The sequence below is a fragment of the Miniopterus schreibersii genome, assembly GCF_964146895.1.
Source record: "Miniopterus schreibersii genome assembly, chromosome: 19".
Classification (NCBI taxonomy): Eukaryota; Metazoa; Chordata; class Mammalia; order Chiroptera; family Miniopteridae; genus Miniopterus; species Miniopterus schreibersii.
Genome location: NC_138119.1, coordinates 18,847 through 42,650, shown reverse-complemented (window position 1 = coordinate 42,650; position 23,804 = coordinate 18,847). Strand labels below are relative to the sequence as shown.

Below are 23,804 nucleotides of genomic sequence, written 5' to 3'. Positions count from 1 at the left end.
CTTGTAATGGGAAATATATTTGTGAGTATAAAATTTTAAAAATTGTACAACTTTGCTACCCTCTCTTATTGATCACCGTAATTTGAGTGTTAGATGATCTTGGATTTTCTGTGTAAATAATGTTTTAACTAGGTAATAGGATCAGCTCTAAATTAAAAAAATATGATGAAAACAGTGAAAAGTACACTCTTCCTCGCATCCTTGGCCGCCTTTTCTACTCGGTTTCTAACATCCACCCCTCATGGGTACTCACTCATTTTCTTATGTATTTTTCCAGGGTTTCTTTCTGGCTACACTAGAAAATGTAATTTAAATTATTTCCACTACCTTCTATTCGCACATGTGGCAAACTCTAGGCGGAGACCTACACCTGGCATTTCTCCATTGATTACAGCTGGAAAAGTCGTTTTTTAAAGCCTCTGTAACGGGCGCGGGGCGGGGAGCTCGTGAACCACAGAGTGTCTGGCGGCGGCGGCCAGAGAGGCCGGAAGTGGCCGCTGAGCCCGCCCCGCGGCGGTTCGGGAGTTTCAGACACTTGGTCAGTCTGTTGTGAGTGCGGGAGGTCTGGGTGCGGGCTAAAGTGTCCTTTCGTGGCTGTCCTCCCGCCGTCCCGCCGCTGTTTCGTCCCGGGGTGGGGGTGGGGGGTTCTGTCCTCGGTAGAGGTGTGCGGGTGGGTGCGGGTGGGTGCGGGTGGGTGGAGGCACCTCCCTCAGCCGCCCTGCCGGGTCTCCGAGGAGGGAGACCCCTGGCCGAGGCCCAGGGGCTGGAAGGGCGTCAGATGCCCTCGGAGTGGTGTCAGGAGTCCCAGCGTGGGGCCCAGGACAGGTGCCCCTTGTGTAGGGCCATTCCTGCGCGTCTGGGTCGCTGCCTCATGGCCTTAGGAGACGGGATTCTTGGGTCACACCCACAGACAAGCGTGGACGATGGGAGCCGTTGCGTTTTTGCTCCTGGAAACAAGGTCAGTACTTGCTCGCTGGTACTTGGATCTAGAGACTGACACACTGATTTTTGCACTATTCGTTCACGTGGCATTGCCCCAGATCTGTTGTGGCAACTCATTAGGAGGAAGTATTTTCTAGGGTCTCTCAGTTTCCTAAATTCCATCCCGCCCACACTGTCATCCTCAGAACTGCAGAAGGTTAGAATAAGAACAAAAGCTCTGAAAGGTATAGTCTTGGGATTGTTTTCACCCTACTAACCTCTACCAACTTTACATTTCGTAGTTTTACAGCGTGAAGAGGGGCTTACTGACACTTGACCCCAGTCAAGTAGATTTTGTCACTTAGGGTTTAAAATCTAACCCCATCTGGTTCAGAGGAATCCCCGCGCTCCCCGTCCCTGAAATTCCAGGGCAGGCCCAGGTCCCATGGCTTCTGGTCATGGCTAATGACAGAGGGAGTTGTGACTTGTGAACCGTGGTCTCCACTACCCTCTCCCTTCCTCCATTTCCTGGACCCACTAACTCATGCGAGGTCCTTACAGAGACGGCTCTTCACCTGATGCTGCCACATTCATTCTTCCTTTCATGTAGACAACAACAAACTTATTCTGCGTTTTTATGTGTGTCAGGACCTGGGGAACAAAAGACTTCTCGGGTAAGCTAAAGACAGCTGTTTTCAAGAAGCTCAGCCCAGCAGGGCAGAGTTTTAAGTAGAGAACGAGGGTGCACAGGTGCTGTTGTTTCATTTTTTAGTATGAAGTTCACTGAGCGCTTGAGCACACCCTTTCCATGAGCTGTCTTACTCTATTGCCAGGAAGATAGGAGGTGTCATGGGAGGAGACAGTTCATTCCGCCTAAGCAGGTGAAAAGGCTGTTCAGAGGAGGGGACGGTCAGTTGGGCTCAGAGCTGAAGTGCTGTTTGCCCTGCAGATCCTTGGAAGCAGAGGCCCCTGAACTTGGGTCCGAAGTCTTCGCAGCTGCTCCCGGCGATGCGCTCGGGCTCCTGAGTATGCGTAATGGGCCACTGCCCGTTCCACTGGCTGATAGCGACCTTCCCCTCCAGGAATCTGCTGAGGAAGCAGCTCCAGCTGCAGGGAGGCCCGAGTGCTGCCAGGGCCCAGGATGGCGGGAGAGTCCGGGGAGAGCGTGGCCCTGGACACCCCATCGGCCGAGGACCGGATAGGGCTTCATGTCATAAAGGTGGAGGACCAGGAGGCCTCTGCCTTTGCGGAGGCCAACTGGAGGGGGACCCGTACCCCCGGTTTGGAACAGTCCCGCCAGCGCTTCCGCGGGTTCCGCTACCCCGAGGCCCGGGGGCCCCGCCGGGCGCTGAGCCGGCTCCGCGAGCTCTGCCGGCTGTGGCTGCGGCCCGAGACGCACAGCAAGGAGCAGATGCTGGAGCTGCTGGTGCTGGAGCAGTTCCTGAGCATCCTGCCCGCGGGGCTGCAGGCCCGGGTGCGGGAGCTGCACCCGCAGAGCGGGGAGGAGGCCGTGGTGCTGTTGGAGTATCTGCAGAGGCCGCTGGAGGAGCCCGCGCCGCAGGTAGAGAGCAGGTTCGGTGTCTCAGAGCCTGGCCTGTTTCCTCCTGAAACCTCACGAGCCGAGGTGGGGCATTTCCTTTAGGACCCAGAGTTCACAGTCTCTCTGTGGACCAGGAACCTCCTTGGCAGTAGGTGAAGTCCCTGGACCCCTTCTCATAATAATATTCTTAAAATAAAAGTATAAAGGATTACAAAAGAGCTCGATTATATTGAAATACAGTTAGCAGGGCATGAAACAAATTTGTGACAAAGTTATAGATGCGCTTTTAAAAATTAATGCGCTAAATCGTAATTTCTAGGGACAGGCCTAATAACTGGTCATTTCAAAGGGTTACAAGCATGAGTTACTTTGACACTGTTTACCTGGTTGTAACATGATGTGAAGACGAGCAATTTCTATAGCAGACAGGTTCCCGGGTGTGCTTATTCCACTTGGCTTGAAGCCAATGCTAAATCTCTTTTAGAGACTAATAAAAATAAAAGTATATTTTTTTCCTATTTGCACTCATGGAATATCTGGGAGGGAGTGCCCCCTAGTGCTGTAACAGTGAAAAATCATTTCAAGTCACTCATCTTCAGGCTCTTCATTCTTGATAGAGGATGTGGGGAATTCTGAGCTGCTCCTGAGAAAGTAAGTTAGTATCCACTAACTTAAGTATAAATGTTTGGGGGGAAGCTTATTTACTGCTCCCCCAAAACCTGTAAACTGGAAATTATCCTCATTTTTCATAGAAGAAAAGATATCAGTGTTCTCTGAGAACTTAGCCCCGATTCCCAAAGAGTTTTCATAAACGCACAAATGTATGTAATGAGGAAGCACAGAGCACTGGCCAAGAGCATGGGCTCTGGTGTCATTCTGCCTGAGCTCCCATCCTGCATTGACATGGATTAGCTGAGTGACCTTGGCCAAGTTACATAAACTCTGTACTTCAGTTTCCCCATTACAAATGTAAAGATGATAATAGTACTAGCTCATAGAATTGTTGTCTGTATTGAGTTAATATTTGTAAAGCTCATAGAAATAGTGCCTGGAAAAGAGAAAGTACTAGCACACAGAGAGCATGATGGAAATGTTTGATGGATAAATGAATGACTTTTAGGTCCCAAGTGGTGACCAGGGGCAAATGCTCTGTTGCAAGATAGCAGTGTTGACACCAGCTCAGAGGTCACGAAGTACCCAGTTCCAGCGGATGAAAGTTCTGCTCAAGCATGAATCTGTGGGATCCCAGCCCTTACCAGACAGAGGTGAGGATTATCTTTTGGGCAGTAGGAATTCTGCCATCTTCATCCAGTTTCACTTAGGGTCAGCTAAAAGACAGATCTGTTGACTGTGTTTTTTTATATGCCCATCACATATCTATTTTAATTTGAGACTGAGACTAAAAGGGAAATTTCAAACAATAGTGGAAAGCTTTCCTAGCCAAATCTGGACATAGTAAATAAGACTATTAAAATTTGTGTTTGGAAAGAATTGATTTTTTTAAATATGTTTTTTAAAAAATTGATTTCAGGGAGAGGGAGAGAGAGAGAAACTGATGTGAGAAAGAAACACTGGTTGCCTCCCACTAAGCACCCTGACCAGGCACCAAACCCCCAACCTGGGCATGTGCCCCGACCAGGAATCGAACTGGTGAACTTTTGGTGCAATGGGGTGACGTTCCAACCAACTGAGCCACATGGACCAGGGCAAGAATTGATTTAACAACAAAGTGATCTCCATTCACTTAGCATGCATTTATGGAGGCCCCTATGTGGTAGCCAGTGTAGTAGACACCAGGGACAGAGTTCTCAGTAAGACAGAGATTTCTCACTGCAATGGAGCTTACATTCCAGTAAGGAAGATAGCATATAAATGAATAATACAGTTTTAGATATTGGTAAATGCTGTGAAGAAAAGAAGGCAGGATCTATAAAGCCAGCCAGAATGTCCCAGAGATTGTAGGACTGCTGCAAAAAGAAGAGTATACATCTTCCAAACCCTTGGTCTGTAATCAGAACAAATTGAAAATCACTCAGTAGGAAACTACTGTATGGTCCCCATGTGCTGGGAACACTGAGGCAGGTTCCCAAGACACACAACACTGGGACACGACAAGTCAACATGCAGTCTTTATTTCTCAGCAGAGGTTCTAGCCTAAACTAGCTTGTTCTTTGCCCCTTGCTAAGTTTATTTCTTATAGGTCAGGGGTGGAGAACCTGTTTTCTGCCAAGGCCATTTGGATATTTATGACATCATTTGCAAGCCATACAGAATTAGAAACTTTAAAATTGCTATGAAAAAAGCTTCTAGATTTATTGAATTTTGAGTCCCGCCCGTGGTTGCCTTGGCAAGGCCCCACCCATTATAGGTGAACCTGACTTTCCCCTTCTCTAAAATCTGTGCAAGTTGTAGATAAGCACACCCCATTTTGTCCTTTCTGGGGAGAAGCCATATCTGACTCATCTTAGGTTTTTAGACGTAAGCAGAAAGCACTGTAAGAGCTACTAAAGTGATGTTAACAGTAACAAAAATCCTCTTATCCCTTCTCTTAGAAAGTCAAGCTAAAGGGTCTTACAATGGAAGGCTTTGTTTTGTTTCTATGCTGCTTTCATTATGTCATTCCTACCAAGCATCCATCAATTTTCTGTATCTACAGAACACACCAGATCTCTGTGGGTCTAGGACTGGAGCTGGGAGGGATCAAGGATTTTGGAAAGGAGCACACGGCATAAACTCCTTGGCAGGAATGTACTAACCAGTGTTTGAACTTGGACTCCACAGGTAGGGAGGCCGACTGTGAGGGTAGATCTCATCCAGAGCTCTCCTCAGCTCTGCAGGTTCCTGGGCTTGCCCTGGGAGGGGACCTCACAGAAGACGCAGTGGTGGCTGCCAGGCACACCCCAGAATCCCAGGTGAGCTAGAGCCGCTCCTGCCCCAGCCCAGCCCCCAGCCCTGCTGAGGGGCTCCTGGTTACATCCCTTCTCCTCACACGTCCTACCCCCCCCCTCCCCCAGGCCCATATGGGGTTTGAGTTTTCTCATCTATCCCAAGGTTGCTTACTGTTGTCTGCCTTTATTTTGGTGCCACTTAAAAGAGGATTTTCCTGGTTTACTCCTAGCTTGGGGGGCTGTGTGTGCTACCCCAATCTTCCTAACCCCATCTGTTTGGTCAGCTGCTTCCTCAGTGGGATTTTCTTGTTCAACGAGAGCAGTTCAGCCAATGCAAACTGAAGATCTTGTCATGATGATTTAGTTTTGTCTTCTAAAGTGTCATAAATTGTGCTGTTAGTGAGCAGTATAAAGTCATGGCCTCTGCTCTCTAGGAACTTAAACTTGAAGGCACAGATAAGGTGTGTCCTCACGTAGAAAGGTTAATAGTAGACTTGGAACAATCTTTACTTGCACTGGGTTTTAATCTCTTACCCAGTCTTTCCTGACCTATTTGACCTCAGACCTAGATTTCATTGTATTTAAAAAGCATTGATATAAGTGAGCCCCCACCCCCACTTTGCTGGAGCACACCCCACCCAAAGCACTTGAAAGGTCTGGATCGGGTTTCACTGCATTTGCCCTTGTTTCCCGAAACTTTTCACTTTCTGGACTGTTTAGGATTAAGTAAAGGACTTCTCGTAACGTGTGTAATATTTCCTTCTTTAGTGGTTATTTTGTTGACACCCATGTGATGAGAGTGAGGATTAGGCTGGTAAAAGGGTGCCCACTTGCCTTTTTCCACAGGCCCCTCTAGGGGGATGTGCATTCTCTGCATGTGCCCACCCCTGAAACTGATCCTGGGGAGTGGAGCTAGGTGGGGTTACCTGTTGTTTCAGGGGTTGCTGAAAATGGAAGATGTGGCTCTGCCTGTGTCCCCTGGACGTTCAGAGGTGGAGTCACCTCAGGTGAAGGTGTGTGGAGATGAAAGGCAGGACGACGGTGGCGCTCTGACCTCCCTGGGTAAGACTGATGGGCACCGATTTCTCCTAAGGTTTCCTGGCTTCCTTTGTGCATTAGAACCTCCAGGCTGTTAGAGCCATGTGTTTGGATTCGGAATCACTGTTTCTAAATCCTGTTACTGACCAGCTCCTTAACCCTTCTGGCTTTGCGTTCTCTTAGGTTAAGTGGGATGAAGCAGACAGGTCAGGTCTGGCTCAGAGCAGATGATCAGTCAGTGTTGAGTCCCTTCTTGTGGCTAGACCTGAGATGGTAGGAGAGCTGAGGGGTCTCTTCAGGAAACAGGCCATGGGACCAGTGTGTGACAGCTGGGAGCCACTTAGAGACCGATGATGGAGCCTGACCTCAGAGATGAGGGTGCAGAGGCTCACAGATGGCCTGGCTTGTCCGAGTTCACATAGCTCATGGTTGGCACAGTGGGGGCTCCGACTCAGATCCCCCAGTGCCGAAGTCAGTTCTGTGTGGGGACCTTGCCTCTGCCTGGGATGAGAGTGGAGGTGACTGTGCTTTTCTGAGGTCCTTTCTCTGATTTGTATGGAACGCTCCGAAGTCCTTTCACCTGCCTTTCTTACGCTTGCCATCTGCCCAGCCCTTTATTATACAGTTCTAGGGGCAAGGCCCTGCCTGTCGATCTCTAGAACTCGGAGCCTCTGCGTGTAGACTCAGCGCAGTCCTCGCCCCTTCCCTGCATGCTCACAGTCTGGCCCCTTCTTCTGATGCATCCGTTTCCTTTCCCAAGTCTCCTCACTCCCCAGCACGCCTGTTCTCCCTCATTCTTGTACTTAAGCCCCATCCATGGTGTAGATAGACCTCTGTCATTCTTGCCTCCTTGGGACTCAACAGAGCTCTCCTCCACGCCGCAGGGTGTAACAGACAGTTGTTGGCCCTTTGTTCTTTCAGGTGGTGAAATACAGACCAAGATCCAAGAGTTGCCTCTAGCTGAGGAGCACCTGGAACAGGAGCCTGGGCAGATACCGTGCCACCTGGGTGAAGCCATTGCCAAGATAGCTACATGTGCAGGGGCCAGTGAACTGGAGGGCAGATTACAAAGAAAGCAGAAGACCACCGCTGGGAGGAGGCGGCACATTTGCCATGAATGTGGAAAGAGCTTTGCTCAGAGCTCAGGCCTGACTAAGCACAGGAGAATCCATACTGGGGAGAAGCCCTATGAGTGTGAAGACTGCGGCAAGTCCTTCATCACGAGCTCAGCCCTTGTTATTCATGAGAGAGTCCACACTGGGGAGAAGCCCTATGCCTGTGAAGAATGTAGCAAGGTCTTCAGTCACAGCTCAGACCTTACTAAGCACCACAGAACACACACTGGGGAGAAGCCCTATGAGTGTGATGACTGTGGGAAGACCTTTAGCCAGAGCTGCAGCCTCCTTGAACATCACAGAATCCATACTGGGGAGAAGCCGTACCGGTGCAGCGTGTGTGGCAAAGCCTTTAGGCGGAATTCACATCTCCTGAGACATCAGAGGGTCCATAGAGATAGAAATGTTCAGGATGCTGAGCATGGAGAGACTTGGGAGAGTCACGGGAAGAGAGAGAGCCAGGAGGGGGATGTTGAGGCTCCCGTGTCTTATAAATGTAATGAGTGTGAGAGAAGTTTCACTAGGAACAGAAGCCTTATTGAACACCAGAAAATCCACACTGGTGAGAAACCCTATGAGTGTGATGCATGTGGAAAGGGCTTCACCCGAACTTCATACCTTGTTCAACATCAGAGAAGCCACGTTGTGAAGAAAATTCTGTCCCGGTGACCCATGGCTTAGGTGCCAAAGTTGGTGCTCCTTCCTCGTTGAACTGAAGCCACCCTGGAGCCCTTGCTGACCACAGAGAGTTTGGGCTGGGGCTTCATTTGCCACAGGTTATCAGGTGGTGTCAGAGATCTGCCACACTCTGGAAGGTGACTGGAAAAACACTTGTTTGAAAAGAGGCTCTGAATTATTGTCTGGAAGAGGTAGGACCTGATACTGTTTCTTCTGACCTGTTGGACTTCAGGGGCTTCCAGACTGGCTCCTCCCCCTGAGCCACCACTTCATGACATTCCTGAGTTGGTGGCTCTGATCTGATGTCTAGAATTCTGAGGTATTTCTAACTAAGGCCATCAGCATTTCTGTCTAATTCTCTAAGGTTCTAGACTCGGAGGTCAATGTAGTCCTTTTTTTTTTTTTTTTTTTGTAGTCCATTTTTTGCTAAGCACATAGGATTGGCAAAATGGAGGTGAGGACTGTATACTGTGATCGAAAGAACCCAAAACTTTTTAAAAACGACACTAGGAATTCTAGTGTGAATTCCTTAAACTGTTTATTTACCTTTAAATAATTGTGAACATGTGCCAACCATAGAATTTCATTCTTTTGTTAATGTTTCTCTGACATTTTATAAAGAATTGGTACTAACTTTAACAGAGCCTGAGTCTGTAGCAATTTTTACTTTCCTTGCATTTCATGCTTAACCATCTTCGAGGATTTTCCTGTCCAAGATTGGTACATTTTAAAGCATATTTTAATACATGGATCTGTATTTATTTTATGGATTCAGTTGTATTTCATTCCGTAACACCTTTCTCCAGCTCCATGACCACACACCCTTGGTAACCTCTGAATACACCAGCAGTCAGGTGGTTTCATTGGCAGACACTAACTGTCCCATCAATATGCCGGTCTCAGTTTACCAGAACTCTCTATAGTGGTCCTTCAAGACCATCTTCTTCTTCCAGAAGGTGGTTGGATACCTGTAATCTTTGTTATGGAAGAAAATACCATAGTCTTAGCCAGACACTCAAATGTTTCTAAGGCCAGCTGACATCATTTCTTTTGCTCCTGATCCCTGAGACTAAGAGGGTGGTGGTGCTACCTGCAGAATGTGTGAGATTGCTATTTACATTAAATTCTAGACTGGGAAGAGAAATCTGAACTCTAGATTACCTGAATACCCCTTCACTAGAGAAGTAAAAGGGTGTAAGAATTTTGTCTCCCAAGTGCTAGGTGCTAGGTCTTATAATCATGCAATCTATGTTTATGTTTGTAATGTATAACAAAGGTGTGAGTAGGAGAAAAGCCTTCACTGGATATTCATGCCAAGTAAGGGAGGTCTGTTCTTCCTGTTACTGTAGACGTCTGTTATCCACACTCCAGTGGAAAGAAGTATAAACGTGATTGGTAATAATCTTAGCATTTATGATCACAGTGTACCTCATTTATGGATTTGCAACAAGATATAACTAATACCTGCATTGTAGGCTTACCACTGCACAGCAGACATTTATAATAAAGAATTGTCATAATTTGACAGGCATGATTATGTCCCCTCACCCCAAATAAAAGATATCTTGAAATCTTGACTCCCTGTTACTATAACATGACCTTACTTGAAACCAGTCTTTGCAGATGTAGTTAAGATGAGGTGCTACTCACTTAGGACCTGCCCCAATCCAATGCAACTGGTGTTCTCAGAAGAAAAACAGAAGGTACAGACAGGCAGGGCAGTGCTGTGTGGCTACCGAGGCAGAGACTGATGTGCTGCAGGTCAGCCCAAGGAGTTGCCACCAGAAGTTAGAAGCCCCCACAGGTGTCAGAGGCCCTGCCAACACCTTCATTTTGGACTTCTAGCCTCCAGAACTGCAAAACCAACAATTTGTGTTGTCTGAAACCACCCAGTTTGTGGTACTCTGTTATGGAAGACTGGGGAAAGAATACTACATATTGAAATTTATATTAAAATGCCCGTGTTGATTTAATAACACTTTTGTAGTTACAATGAATTTCACATGTTTCCTATCAGAGTATATGCTTTCTTGGCTCAGACCACTTTCTCTACATCACTGAGATGAGAAAAATCATTTAAAAATCATACTCTCAACTGAGTTATGATCGAGTTCAGTGATTTCTCAGAAATAGCCTCTTATGCATGGGAAGTGACAGGATTAGATTCCTAACTTAGAAAGATCAAGCCTCTCACAGTGTGGAGGTTGGACTGGATGAGAGGGGGACAGGAAGCAGAGAGACCAGTGACAACGCTGGTAAGTGGTGCTGGCTTGAGCTTACAGAGCCCATGAATTTGCAGAGGAGCAGAGGATGCTGTGGTTCATACTGTCCTGAGGATGAAGCCAGCACAGGTGCAAGAGTTAGTACCTAGGGGACTTTGGCTATTTGGACACCAAGAGGAGAGCTCATTCTGCTAAAAAGAGACTATTTTCTAAAATTTTGATTTATTGACCCATAGAAGGTAAGCAAGGACAAAGAAGGGAAGAGGGAGGGAGAGTGAGTACCAATCACATGCTGGGCAGGAGCCGCATGCACCACCTCACTGACTCCTCACAGCCATCTGAGAGGGAGTGGTTATCCCCATCTCACAGAGGAGGAGACCAAGTGTCCATTTTTTGCCTGAAGTCACAGCAGGTAGTTGGTGGGGCCATAAGTAGGCTCTGCACCTGTCTGGGGCTTAGTCACTCCCTAGTAAGGAAACTGTCACCCTAGACTTCATCCTGAGCCACTAAGAAGCTCTTGTCAGTTGATATCTCAGAGGAAGGGATCATGGGCAAAAGCACACCTGTGCTCTGGACCAAAGAACAGAATTTAAAACACCGGAGGAACAGGCAGGGAGTGGAAGTGGAGAAGTAGCTGTTATAGGGACCTGGTGCTGGTTGTGCTCCTGTGAAGGGCAGGGCACCCCCTCCCTCCCCACCTGCCCCGTTCCCCAGTTGCCTGCCCAAGACCCACGAGTGCTGGGCCCATGAGGAGAGGCACCAGGTGGCTAGTAGGCTCCCATTCCTGCAGCAGCTCCCATACAGGCTCGGTGTCCATCTTTCAGGGGTCTTGAGATACTGGCTATCTCTCATGATAGTGGCCACCTCTCTTGATAGTGCCTGCCTCTTGTGATAGTTCCTGCGTCTCCCGGTACTGGCTGCTTCTCCCAGTACTGGCTGCCTCTCGCGGTAGTTCCTGCCACTCAAGATAATAGTTCCTGCCTCTCGTGATACTGGCCGCCGCTCAAGATAGTTCCTGCCTCTAACGGTACTGGCCGATTCTCCCCATACTGGCTTCCTCTCGCAATAGTGCCAACCTCTCCGGAAAGATCTTGGGCTAAGGCTAGGGCTAAGGCAAGGATCAGGGTTAAGGGTTAGGGCCAGGGTCAAGGTCAGGGTTAGGGGTAGGGTTAGGGCTAGGGGCTAGGGGCTAGGGGCTAAGGTCAGGGTTAGGGGTTAGGGTGAGGGTTTAGGGGTTAGGGGTTAGAAGATAGGCTTAGAGGTTAGGGTTGGGGTTAGGGTTAGAGGTTTGGGGTTAGGGCTAGGGGTTAGGGATAAGGTTAGGGGTTGGGATTGGGGTTGGGGTTGGGGTTAGGGGTTAGGGTTTTATGGTTAGAGTTAGGGCTAGGGTTAGGGCTACTGCTAGGTTTAGGTTTAGAGGTAGGAATAGGGCTAGGGCTAGGTATTTGGTGTAGGGCTAGGATTAGGGTTAGTTCTACTGCTAGGGTTAGGGGTAGGGCTAAGGCTAGGGCTTTGGAGTAGGGTTAGTGTTAGAGTTAGGGCTAGGGTTAGGGTTATGGTTAGGGTTATGGTTAGGGTTAGGATTAGAGTTATGGTTAGGGTTAGGCTTAGGGTTAGAGCTAGGGTTAGAGGTTTGGCATAGGGCTAGGGTTAGGGTTAGGGTCAGGGTCAGGGTGGGTCCTAGGGTTAGGGTTTTGCTTAGTGTTAGGGCTATAGCTAGGGTTAGGGCTATGGCTAGGGTCTCGCTTATGGTTAGGACTAGGGTTAGGGTTAGAGCTAGGGTTAGAGTTTCGCTTAGGGTTAGGAGTAGGGTTAGGGTTAGGATTAGTTTTAAGGTTATGACGAGTTAGAGCTAAGGCTAGTGTTAGGGTTAAGGCTAGGGCTAGAGTTAGGGTTTAGCTCAGGGCTAGCGATATGGCTAGGATAGGGTTGGGGCTATTGTTAGGGGTTTCGCTTAGGCTTAGGGCTAGGTTCAGGGTTAGGGTTTTGTTTAGGGTTAGGGCTAGGGCTAGGGTTAGGGTTAGGGTTAGGGCTAGTGTTAGAGGTAGGGGTAAGGATAGTGTTATGATTAGGGTTAGGTCTAGGGCTAGGGCTAGGGCTAGGGTTAGTGTTAGGGATAGGACTAGTGTTACATTTAGGGTAGGGTCAGGGCTAGGGTTAGAGTTAGGGGTAGCATTAGGTGTAGGGCTAGGGTTATGTTTTGTTTAGGGTCAGGGCTAGGTTTAGGGTTAGGGATGGGGCTACGGTTGAGGTTAATGTTATGTCTAGGGTTATGTTTAGGGTTAGTGTTATGGTTAGGGGGGTATGATTAGGTTTATGATTAGGGCTAGTGCTAGGGTGAGGGTTAGGGCTAGCATTAGGTTTAGGTTTGGGTTAGGGTTAGGGTTAGGGATCGGGTTAGGTTGTCACTTAAGTTTAGGGCTAGGGTTAGGGCTATGGGTAAGGTTAGGATTAGGTCTAGTGTTTAGGCCAGGGTTAGGGTTAGTGTTAGGGTGAAAATTTGTGCTACGTTTTGTGTTAGGGTTCTGTGGCAGGGTCAGTTAGCAGCTGAATCTTGCTGTAACAGCTGCCTATTTGGATTTGTTTTTTATGTAATAGGTAGGCCTGCTAGGACAAGTTATCCTTTTGGAGGGTCTGTAGTGCAGGCCAATGCCAGACACTGTTTGTGAGTGGCCTTGAGTACCCTGTTTGGAGGTATCAATAACCCACAGCTGGAGGTCCCCTCTGTTGGGGCTGAGTGTGTTTGGACAGGACCAAGATGCACACCAAAGTCTGCTTTTGCTAGGCCTGGGTCCAGAAGCCGATCAGGCAAAGACTCAAAGCACTCTGAGGTCTGCCTCTGCCTGCAGGCTGATAAACCTGATTCTCTTAATGAGCCTCAGGCTGTAGAAACTCCAGATGGGTAGGGAGAGAGGTTTTCTTGCAGGGTGAGGCAATTGCTTCCTCCTCAGGCAAAAGCTGCTTGGAAGGTAAGTGTGTGCCTCTGCAGTCTGGGGGAATGGCTGTGCACAGGAATCCAGAGGGGTGCCTTTGGCCTAGATTCCTCCCACACAGCTACGGTCCACTCTGCCCTCCTTCTGCTGGAGCCCAAGGTGAGTGGCTGCACACAAAACTTTGTGTGTTTGCTCTTGAAAGGGGGCCTGCATTTCCAGGCGTCTCTCCCTGGCAGATAGAAATGTGGCTGCTTTTCACAGCCAGATGTTATGTGGGCACCTGTCTTAGGTCTGGTGCTCTGGGTTGGGGAGCCCCACCAGGAGTTGAGGCCCCAGAGTCCTCAGTGGGAACCCCTCACAGCTGAGATCTCCCTCTGGACCTTCAGCTGCTGTCTGTGGGAGCCCAGCCAGCCCTCTCGTGCTTCCGCACTTCCTACACATCTCTGCGATTTTCCCTTTTCTTCCTTGGTTATGGGGGTGCCGTCCAGCTCGTCTTCAGTTGCAGTTGGTTATTCAGGATGGTTTTTCTGTAGTTTAGTTGTCATTCCAGTTTGGTCCCGGGAGAGTGGCAGGGTAGCTTCCACTCAGTCCTCTGTCACCTTTAATCTGCCCAGGTTATCGTTCTCATGTCTTTTATTTGTCAAAATAAAATATGCACATGAAACAAAATAGGACAGCGAGGAAAGAGCAGAAAATGAAAGGAAGCCGCTGCCAGCCCTGCACTCCCCACTGCAGTGCTCCTGAGGACCTGCCATCTCCTTCCCCTGCAGCAGAGGGTGGAGATTCTGAGACCCGCCTCTCCCCACTCTCAGCCCACAGTAGAAATATCATTATCTTGGTTTATTTCCTAGGGGTTATTGTCATTATCAATCCCTTTAAAAAATGTGCACCTCGATAGGTGTATCTATATTTTGTCCACCAGTACAATAGCATCTTGAGACCTCCCACCTCTTCAGGAAGGTTCCTGGGCTATGATTGCAGCCCATGCCCCACTTTTCTGAGTCTCCTGTGGTTACAGACATGTTTTCTTGGGTTTTCTAATTGTCTTTCTTTTCTTCTCCCATCGCCTGTTTTTCTTCACATTATTTAGACTTTCTAGTGTTTGAAGTGTCCCCAGTGAAGACTTGCTGCTTGCAGCCCTCCTCCCTGTCCCCATCCCAGGGATGTGTCCCTGAGCCAGGGGTGAGGCCGTCCTCCCGACAGCCTCTGTAGTAGCTTCCCTGGGTAGGCTCCAAGGTGTCCCAAGTTACAGCTCTTGCCCTCTCTGTCCCAACACCTCTCTTATGTCTGAGACCATCTTCAGTTAACTTTACAGTAAAGGGTGAGTGAAAAATAAATTTCCTGAAAAGTTGTTCTCAGGTTGTCTTTAATCTGCCCTCACATTGGACTAACGATTTGACAGGGACAGAATTCAGAGTTTAAAATACTTTTCCCACTTTAAACCTGAAGGCCCCGTATCACTGCGGCAGCCAGGGTCCTTGATAAGTCACACGTCACTCAGACGTTTCCTTTTCTGCAGGTCACCTGCAATTCCTTTATTGGAGCTCTTGAAAAAATTAAAGTTATGGAGGTAACATTGGTTACTAACATCACGTAATTGGCAGGTACTGTTCATCATAATTTGGTATCTGTATACTCAATTGTATGCTTAACCTTCTTTGACTTTGTGTGTGTGTGTATATATATATATATATATATATATATATATATATATATATTTTAAATATGTTTTTATTGATTTCAGAGAGAGGAAGGGAGGGGGGAGGGGGAGAGAGAAACACCAATGATGAGAGAAAGTCACTGATGGGCTGCCTCCTGCACACCCCTTACTGGGGATCAAGCCCGAAACCCAGGCATGTGCCCTAACTGGGCATGGAACCTCTGACCTCCTGGTTCATAGGCTGACGCTCAACCACTGAGTCACGCCAGCTGGGCTGTTACCCTATATTTTGAGCCCTTTACCCAATTCTCCCTCCTCCGCCCCTGTCTCCCAGTAACCACTATTCTGGGGCCTGTACTTATGAGTTGGATTGTTTTTGTTAGTTCACTGGTTACTCTTTGTTTTATATTCCATCCACCGTGAATGGCTAAAGCTGAAAAGGAGGGTTATGTTTTGAGTTTTAAGTCCTAGGTAAGAGTCTTTTTAATTCACCTTTGTGCTAAGCCTTTGAGTTTAAATAAGACATTAAGGTCTCCTTTAAGCTCTGCGCATTGTTTGGTTATCTTACTCGATAGTCTCTTTGATGATCTCTTCCCTCCATGTTCTCGGGTCTCTCTCTTGAGCACAGATGTGATGTGGATGTTGGAAATCCTGGACCAGTCTTCCAGAATGGTTACCTCGTTTCTTAGGTCTTCTTTTTTTGTTATTGTACATGCTTTTGAGGGTGTTTCTTAAACCTTGTCTTCCAATATTTTATTTCAACAGTTCTATATTTTAAGAGAATTCCAGGCTCTGCCTTGGTTGTGCTGCATGTGAGCCGGGCCCCATCTCCCCCACATTGGGCTGTGGACATTCCTTGTGTGCAGGATGCACGGACCCACCCAGCAGCACCCCCAGAGCACATACCGGGAGGAGGGTCCGGGCACCGGCGTTAGCCAGGCAGGCACACAGGCGGGCAGCTTCCTGGTGACACAGCCCCCACCTCAGGCTCCGGAATGTGTCTTCCCTCAGAGGTAAGGCAGCAAAGCCTTGTGTCTCAGGCAACACTATCCACAGGCTATGGGGGGAGTCTTACCTGGTTTACAGATGCCCACCAAGACAGTGCCCATAAAGCCCTTTGCTTACCTGTTTCTGGAAACCACAGCTTTTCCCAGCCAGCATTTCCCAAAAAGAAGAGGGTGGTTTTTCCCTCAGACCAATGAACATCCAGAAGTGTGAGGGCAGAGAGGACATCTGTCCCGTGGATGGTGCTCAGGCCTCTTCCCTGAGATTGTCCTGGGATTTTCCTGCAGCCTCTTTCTGGCATTTTCTTTCCCCAGGTAAAGGCTGTCAGAGTTTCTGAGCAGCATAAAGATCCTGGATTCATATCCAGATGGTAGTCTTAAAGGGGCTTGGGAGGGCCGTGGGTATCCTGGGTGCTGTGGACTGGCCATGGGGCTAGGACAACAGTCCAGGGGGCTGCAGACAGGAGGAACCGAGGAGTGTGGTGAGGAATTTCCACACCTGCCCCGTCTACCTTTCCCAGCCCTGTGACTGTTGTGGATCTGAGCAAGCCCCTGACATGCAGCCAAGTGAGGCTTTCCTAGGAGGTAGTGTGGGTTTCCTTCCTAACTCCTGGAGTGAATCAGCTGGCCAAAGATGAACACAGGGCGTGAGGCCTTGAGGCTGGACGTCAGTGGAATGGGAGCTGGGGGCAGTGGAGTGGGGAGCAAGGTTGTCTGGGGGGAGGGGGAGTCAGGCAGAGGGCACCTGCTTGTGTAACGCTGTGTTGGTTTTCCAGGCACAGTGGGCTGACAGCCAGGCTTGCAGTGATTCCTTCTGGGGAGCTAGGATGCTCCTTGGGCTTTCAGGGGGAAGCCTGGGCTGAGCTACCTCTCAGAGCCAGGCCAGTGTCCTGGGAAAGCAGGTGTGGACATTCGGCCATTCAACACAAGTTACAGAGCTATGTCCTGATGAAAACTGGAGATTTCCTGAGTTCCCTGGGGGGTTGTGATGAGAAGGCCTGTGGGCACTCTGGCCCATGCCATGTTTGGAAGGTGCCTCGGGACCTCTAATGCTTCGGTCGTAGGCCATGGTGTTCTTTCTGCAGTGAATCTGCTTCTGTCTCCTCATCAGGACGCTTTCGTCCGTCTCCAGGTCTGCCAAGGATGCCTTCGAGTCGCAACTTCCGGATGATGCTTTCCTTTCTCTTCCAAAGTCATTCCCATCTTAAGGTGGGAGGAGTTTTCTATCTGGCAATTTCCTCCTTCACCTCAGTCCTCATTTTATTTTCTCCACGGCACTTGCCTAGTCTGAGCATCGAGGCCGGGGCTTTGGGGTGGTGAAGCTGTCAGGTCTGTGGTTGCAGGCCCTCTTCCCTGGGGAGGGGGTGGTGGCCTCGGCGCCTCGGGCGCACTCAGCGCCCTGAGCCATTGGTGCTGGTGCGGTTGGCTTTGTGGTAACAGCGGCTCCTGTAACTTGGGGGACTTCGAGGGTCACAGGCCATGTCCTGAGGCCCCAGCCAGGGTCTTCTTCCGCGACGCACACCCATCGGTTGATTCTTCTATGTGCCCTGATGGGGATTGAACCTGCAACCTTGTCATAGTCAGGAGGTACCTCTAACCAACCACACTACCCTGACAGGCTGCCGATGACATGCCAACTCCTCTGTCATCGCAGCCTAGTTAATGTCTCCTCGCTATGGAAGTGACCTTTAAACCCTCTTGCCCTGGCAGCCACTGGGACATGTTCTGAGGCTGAAGTGAAGTTTATTCGGTGGGCTTGATGTGGGCTGCGCCGTAGCACATCCGGCAGTTTCCTGGGGTCTGTAGGAAAATCCTTTATAGTCAGTAAGGTGAATCATCATTAAACAAAGAGGGTCCTGTTCCTATTAGGTACCCTCCCCATTTCACAGTCACGGTTAACAGAGTATCATCCACATCTCTGCCCCCACCAGTATCATGCCAATGTGACATCTTAGCCCACGTGACATCTTAGCCCACGTGGTGTTGCTTGGCGCCCGGCCTCACGTCGCATATTTGGGGCCCAGAGGCTGGACACCGAGGTTCCTGACGGAGCTGGCTGCGGACTGGCTGCCTTCATGGGCCTCAGCCTCTGTCCGTGAAGTGGGGATAGAGTCGGGGAGCCCCTCGGCCAACAGCATTCCCTGCGCATCTGCATCCGGGAGGCTCCGGTCAGATTCAGTTCTCGGGATCATGATCCTTGGGGCTCAGAAGGTGTAGCGCCTTTGTTATGCTCCCTCTGCGCCCTGGTCAGGGTCACTTTAGAGAAGATTCCAAGCGTGTTTCTCTGCTGCCATCTCCTGGGCACCTTGGGAATAACACCCTGGCTCAGGAGCTCAGGAAAATATCCTGGGTAGAGGGAATCGCCTGCATGTTGAATGCTGCCGTCTTGTGGACACCTTGGGAATAACACCCTGGCGCAGGTGCTCAGGAAAGGCTGCTGGGTAGAGCGCATCACCTGCATGTTGAATGCTGCCGTCTCGTGGGCAGCTTGGCAATAACACCCTGGCTCAGGAGCTCAAGGAAAGCTGTTGGGTAGAGTGGATTATCTGGGAATGTTGAACTCCATTTGCAGGTCATGTTATTGAAGTTTCTTACATCCTTATTGTATTTTTAGTGGGCGTCTATTGGTTCTGAAAGAGGTAGGCTCTGCCCCTGAATGAGAGGTGTGTTAAATCTATTACGATTATAAATGTGTCTATTTTCCCTTGTAAGTCTTTTTTATATTCTTTGAGTGTGTTATTAAGTTCAGACCTTTTTACCCATTCTGAAACAACCAGCTTTAGAACAACTCACTTTATTTTTCCCTTCAAAATATGTTTCCATACCTTATACCTTCTCTTACCCAAAGCATACAATTTCTTTCCAATTCATTAAAATTCTTAACTCTTTAAAACTTTTGACATTTAGTGACCCCTCTAAAGTAAGCAATTGCTACTCTTTAGATTGAGTTTTATGAACACATTTCAAACATACTCTGTTTCAAAAAGCACACCTCCCACAAATTATAAGACATTACATCAACAGCTTGAAATTTAAAAAGGAATAGTTGAAATAAGTTAAATTGATTTACATAGATGGCTAAGGTTCTCCTTTTTCTTTTTTTTTTCCTTTCAAAAAGGCTCACCTCCCAGAAACTTGTATTTTATTTTAGTATTTTAAAAGATTATCTTCATAAAGACAATTATCTATGTACATTCTGAGGAACTGAGGAGGTTTGGGGAGGTAAAAAGATTTGGTGGGCTTGGATATTTTGGAGCCCCACCTGTGGCCCTATAAAGACTAATTGTAAAATAAGGACAGTCACTCTTAAAACCTTAAGGACTGGGACATACTGGCAAAAGACTAACAAATTCATTCATCCATTCTTTGAAATGGGCGAGGGTGAGGGCGATGGCTAGATTTAGAGCTAGGGCTGGGGCTAGGGCTGGGGCTAGGCCGAGGGCTAGGGCTAGGGCTACTGTTAGGGTTGCTAGGGTTAGGGTTAGGGTTTCTTCAGCCTGCCTCGGGATTCAACTGTCGCTGGCGACCACACGATATTTTTCTTACTCACCATCTACATGTCTGAGTCCATTTGTCCACTCAGAGCAGGAGTCTCACAGGGAGGAGCCACTTCTTTGTGTCTGTACCACCTTGCTCCCACTCACTGTCTGATCCTTAAACAGGAACTCCCTGTTCATACAAACTCCACTCAGTACACAGAGCTAACCATATTATGCCCACCCATGATCTACCATGTAGAAGGTGGGCTCCCACCAAGCCACAGGAGGGATGTGTGAAGGCAGAAGACAGAGGAAGAGGTAAACACTTCTCACTAGCCAGGAGTATCTGCTGTTGGCTGCATCTTCATCTTTCTGTGATCTGGCCCTCATAGGGGCCAAAGTGCAGACCCACCAGCAGATCCGATTCCTTGTTCAACATTCCAAGCCCAGCCTCAGAGATGCCTGACAGTCTGATTTTCAACCCAGGGGGCAGAGTGAGGGCTGAGCGGCTGGGGTGCCCCTTGTCCACTGCACTGTCTTTTACAAATATAGGGGCCCAAGCACAGCACAGCTGCCAATGAAGAAGTTCTGACACTTCTCACAATCTGGAGGCAAGAGGAACAGGGGTAAGGAAAAGTATAGTGCATGTTCCTGGACATAAAGAGCTTTAGAGAGAACCCAGGCACTCACATAATTGAGCCTCAATCCTGTACTCCAGGTCACTAGAGGAAGGGACTGATTTGGGGACCCAATCACCAGATGAAATTATTGTATGAAGATATAACATGCTTATTGGTGAGGGTCACTTACAGAGAGTCGTCGTCCTGGGGTTCGCTGACCTCTTGGTACACATGGCCCTTTCTTTCTCATAGGCTGTACGTCTGCATTTCTATCCCCTTCCTCCTGAGTTCTAAGTTGGAGAAGAACAGGTGAATGAGGCTGGTCCCTGTTTCGTCAGAAAACACACAATCTCCTCCCATTAAATTATTACCTGTTTTTCTACATACTCTCGTATTTTCCTCTGTTAACTAAGAGAGACTAAGACTCCGCAAAGACTACCGAAGGCTGACTCAATTTTACTTTCTAGATTTTCCCATTATCAGGGAAAATCTTTCCCAATCTTTACTCATTCATAAAATATTTATTGAGGGCACATTATGTGTTAGGTATTGAGCAAAGGCTTGGGTATACAACACGAAGAAAGCATGGTTGCTATTATCACAGATGGATTTATTGGACAACTTGCATGTGTCAGTTACTTTAAATATAATGTAATGCTCTCAAACAATATATGAGTTATGTATCCTTATGTTCCCTTTACACATTAGCATTTAGGAGCTCAGAGTTTATAAGATTTGCCCAAAGTTCCAGTGCTACCTTCTGTCTCAGCTTAGTCCAGCTTCAATCCAGGCCTATGCAGTCTACCCCACATACATAGGCCATACTTATCAGCCTTTCTAGAGGACTTAGTGGAACTGAAACCTCCAAATTATTTTCTCTTACCCAATTTTGGTCTAGAGTGCTGTCCAGAGGTACTTGCTTCTCCAGGAGGGGACACTGGTTTCTGGGCTGGCTCTGAACCGCTTGTGGTCAGCAGATTTGCTGTTCCTGACAATTCCTTCAAACTGGAATCAGTACTTAATGGTGCCCTGGATATTGCCTTCAATGTAAAAGTTGCACGATAAAAGAGACAACATTCATTTCTTCAGTTCTTTAGGACTTATGATATATTTTACATGCATGAGTTTAATCAATACTTCGACAACCCTTGGAAATACCTGGGGAGTATGAGTATTAGAGGGAAAAGAAAGGGCCATTGTGGGTAGTGAATCCAAGATTAGAACCTATGCCTTAAGGCTCTTTCCTTTTAGCTTTATCTATAATAGTGAAAGTGAGGGGTATTGGGGAGAGAAAAAAGAAATAGTTGGCAGAAACATTTCTAAACAATAAAGAAAATGGTGTTGAAATTTGCAAATTGTTGTATCTTGGAAAGAATATTTGTGATTAGATTAGCTGGCTCCCATCAATTGAGTAAGGTTGTATCACTAGCTAGTTCTCTTCAGTTTCCTGATCTATAACATGCTCATTTTTAATGTTATAGTGAACATGAAATATAATTATGTCCACACCAAAGTGTTTTGTGAGCTATTTAATACAGTATGACTGTGAGGTTACAGTCCTGTTATCAGTTTACCCTTCAGCCATCTCCATATTTGAAATTGCACATTAATTATCTTTAGTATTCATTGACCTTCCTCTAGTTTAATTTGTAAATATGAAATCATTCATTCAGCAAACATTCAAGGGACCCTCAGGGACCCTGAGCTGAGCCTGGGATTTCTTAGAAGTATCAGCCTTTCAAAGAGCTCACAATGCAGAGACAGGCAGGCTGAACAAATGTAATAAAGGCCACATAACCGTTCACAAACTCTGTTTCTCTTTTCTGTCTTCTTGATTCACACTGGCCTCGTCCAATCCAGTGGCACCATGACTACGTTGCCTCCTTCCTTTCTTGTCCTTCCACCTTTGCACGTACTGGCTGTCCACCCCCTTTCTTAATCATTAGATTCTGGTAAGCATCACACAGTCTTAGGAACAAAGACTCAGGTCTGTTGGCCATAGACACAGAACTTTGGGCAAATTAGAGATAACATCTTGACTTCGGCTGTGTTTAAACCCCAGACCTGTGAAAGAGGGACGACTTTACTGCCCACACTTCCATGAAAGTTGACAGAATGACTCCATGGCAGACATCAGGACCTGATTAAATGATGAACTACTCTCTACCCTGGCCCACAGCCCAACCCCCTGAATCACCATGATTAATAATTTTTCTCATATGTCCCTATGCAAACCAACAGGCAGCCAGGTCTTAGAGCACCGCTCACCTGCCAGACCTTCCCCCTCTGTGATGACAGCTATTCTGAATTAGTTAGCACTTACTCACTTTTGTATTTTATATACTTAATGCTTATTAATTATCTATAAATATATATTTATTTATTCTTCTTTCTTTTATTTTTTCCATCACCATTTATCCCCCCCATACCCTCTTGCACCTCCACGCTGCGTCTATTATTATTGTTGTTGTCTTTTTAATCCTCACGTGGGGATATTTTTTCCATTGCTTTTCAGAGAGAGAGAGAGAGAGAGACATCTATGTGAGAGGGACACATCGATTGGTTGTCTCCTGCACACACTCCAACTGGGGCCAGGGATCGAGCCTGCAACCAAGGTACCTACCCTTGGCTGGAATCGAACCTGGGACCCTTCAGTCCATGGCTGATGCTCTAACCACTGAGCCAAACTGGTCAGGGCTATTATTATTGTTTTTAATCCTCAATCAAGGATATGTTTTTATTTATTTTAGAGAGAGAGGAAGGAAGGGGAGAGAAACATTGATGTGAGAGAGAAACATTGATCAGCATGCACCCCTATTGGGGATCAAACCCAAAACCTAGGTATGTGCCCTGACCCAGAATAGAACCTGCAATCTTTTTGGTGTAGGGGAGAATGCTACAACTGACTGGCCCACCCAGCCAGGGCTGTTTATTTTTATTTTGAGAGTATGTTTATTAAAGATGGGCACAGCGAAACAAGGAAGGGCTTAGGACAGAAGAAGCAACAGGAGAGACCTAATCTGGGCTGCCTTGGCTCATTGTTACAGGAAAGAAATCAGCCTAGGCAGGGCTGCTTTGGCTCATTGTAAATTCACAGAGAAAGGGCCTTGGAGACAGTTCAGAGGGTTATCCAGGAACAAGCTGCTGATGCTCATGCAAACCTCCTGGGGTCGTTTAGCATTTAGGAGATGTACGCTGTCGGGGAAGAAGGGGGGGGCAAAGGCGTGGGTGTGCTTTGAATATATATATAAATATATATGGGAATGGGGGCCTCTGTAATAGTGTCAACAATAAAAATATATAATTCTTTCACACATTTAAAGAGTTTATATGAATAGCCCCTTACTGTATAACAGTTTTGCATCTTTCTTGTTTGCTGAACAAGCAAACACAGTTCCCTTGGTAACTCCTGAGATGCAGTGTGACCTAAACCCAGGTCCATTCTGGGAGGGCACCTCTGAGTTCTCCAGGCTCCTCACCTTGCTGCCTCGGGGTCCACTCCTCACCACAGTCCTCAGGGTCCTCCACCTGGGGTTTGGTGGCCTGCCTGCGGTGACACATGAAAGCTGGTCGAGGGGCTCTGAGACCTGGAAGGAAACAAAATCTTGGTGCTGAAAGTGAAGAGGTTGAAGGAGGAACAAAGGCCACCAAGCGGGTGGGGAGGGGAGGGGAGGGGAGGGGAGGGGAGGGGAGGGGAGGGGAGGGG

At 47.8% G+C, this 23,804-nt stretch overlaps 1 protein-coding gene across 11 annotated transcripts; it reads left to right on the top strand.

Annotated features, from left to right (window-relative positions):
- Positions 1-505: 505 nt before the first annotated feature.
- On the top strand, positions 506-8,819 carry LOC308548852 (zinc finger protein with KRAB and SCAN domains 4-like). Of its 11 annotated transcripts, XM_081120974.1 has the most exons (8): positions 701-958; positions 1,532-1,595; positions 1,694-1,802; positions 1,871-2,482; positions 3,582-3,726; positions 5,243-5,373; positions 6,288-6,411; positions 7,309-8,819. In XM_081120974.1, exons 4-8 carry the CDS (start codon positions 2,063-2,065, stop codon positions 8,169-8,171), a joined length of 1,683 nt encoding a protein of 560 aa, XP_080977100.1. In that variant the 5' UTR covers positions 701-958; positions 1,532-1,595; positions 1,694-1,802; positions 1,871-2,062; the 3' UTR covers positions 8,172-8,819. The 11 variants fall into 11 exon arrangements, with proteins under 11 accessions (XP_080977106.1, XP_080977102.1, XP_080977105.1 ...); XM_081120980.1 differs by lacking the exons at positions 1,532-1,595; positions 1,694-1,802 and adding an exon at positions 506-538 and having other exon boundaries at positions 911-958; positions 2,004-2,482; XM_081120976.1 differs by lacking the exons at positions 1,532-1,595; positions 1,694-1,802 and adding an exon at positions 506-538 and having other exon boundaries at positions 911-958.
- The last annotated feature ends 14,985 nt before the right edge of the window (positions 8,820-23,804 follow it).

Coding starts and splice junctions, on each gene's coding strand:
- LOC308548852 (XM_081120979.1), top strand. CDS start 2,063: ATGGCGGGAGAGTCCGGGGAGAGCGTGGCCCTGGACACCCCATCGGCC. Junction 2,483..3,581: donor TGGAGGAGCCCGCGCCGCAG/GTAGAGAGCAGG, acceptor AATGACTTTTAG/GTCCCAAGTGGTGACCAGGG. Junction 3,727..5,242: donor CCAGCCCTTACCAGACAGAG/GTGAGGATTATC, acceptor TGGACTCCACAG/GTAGGGAGGCCGACTGTGAG.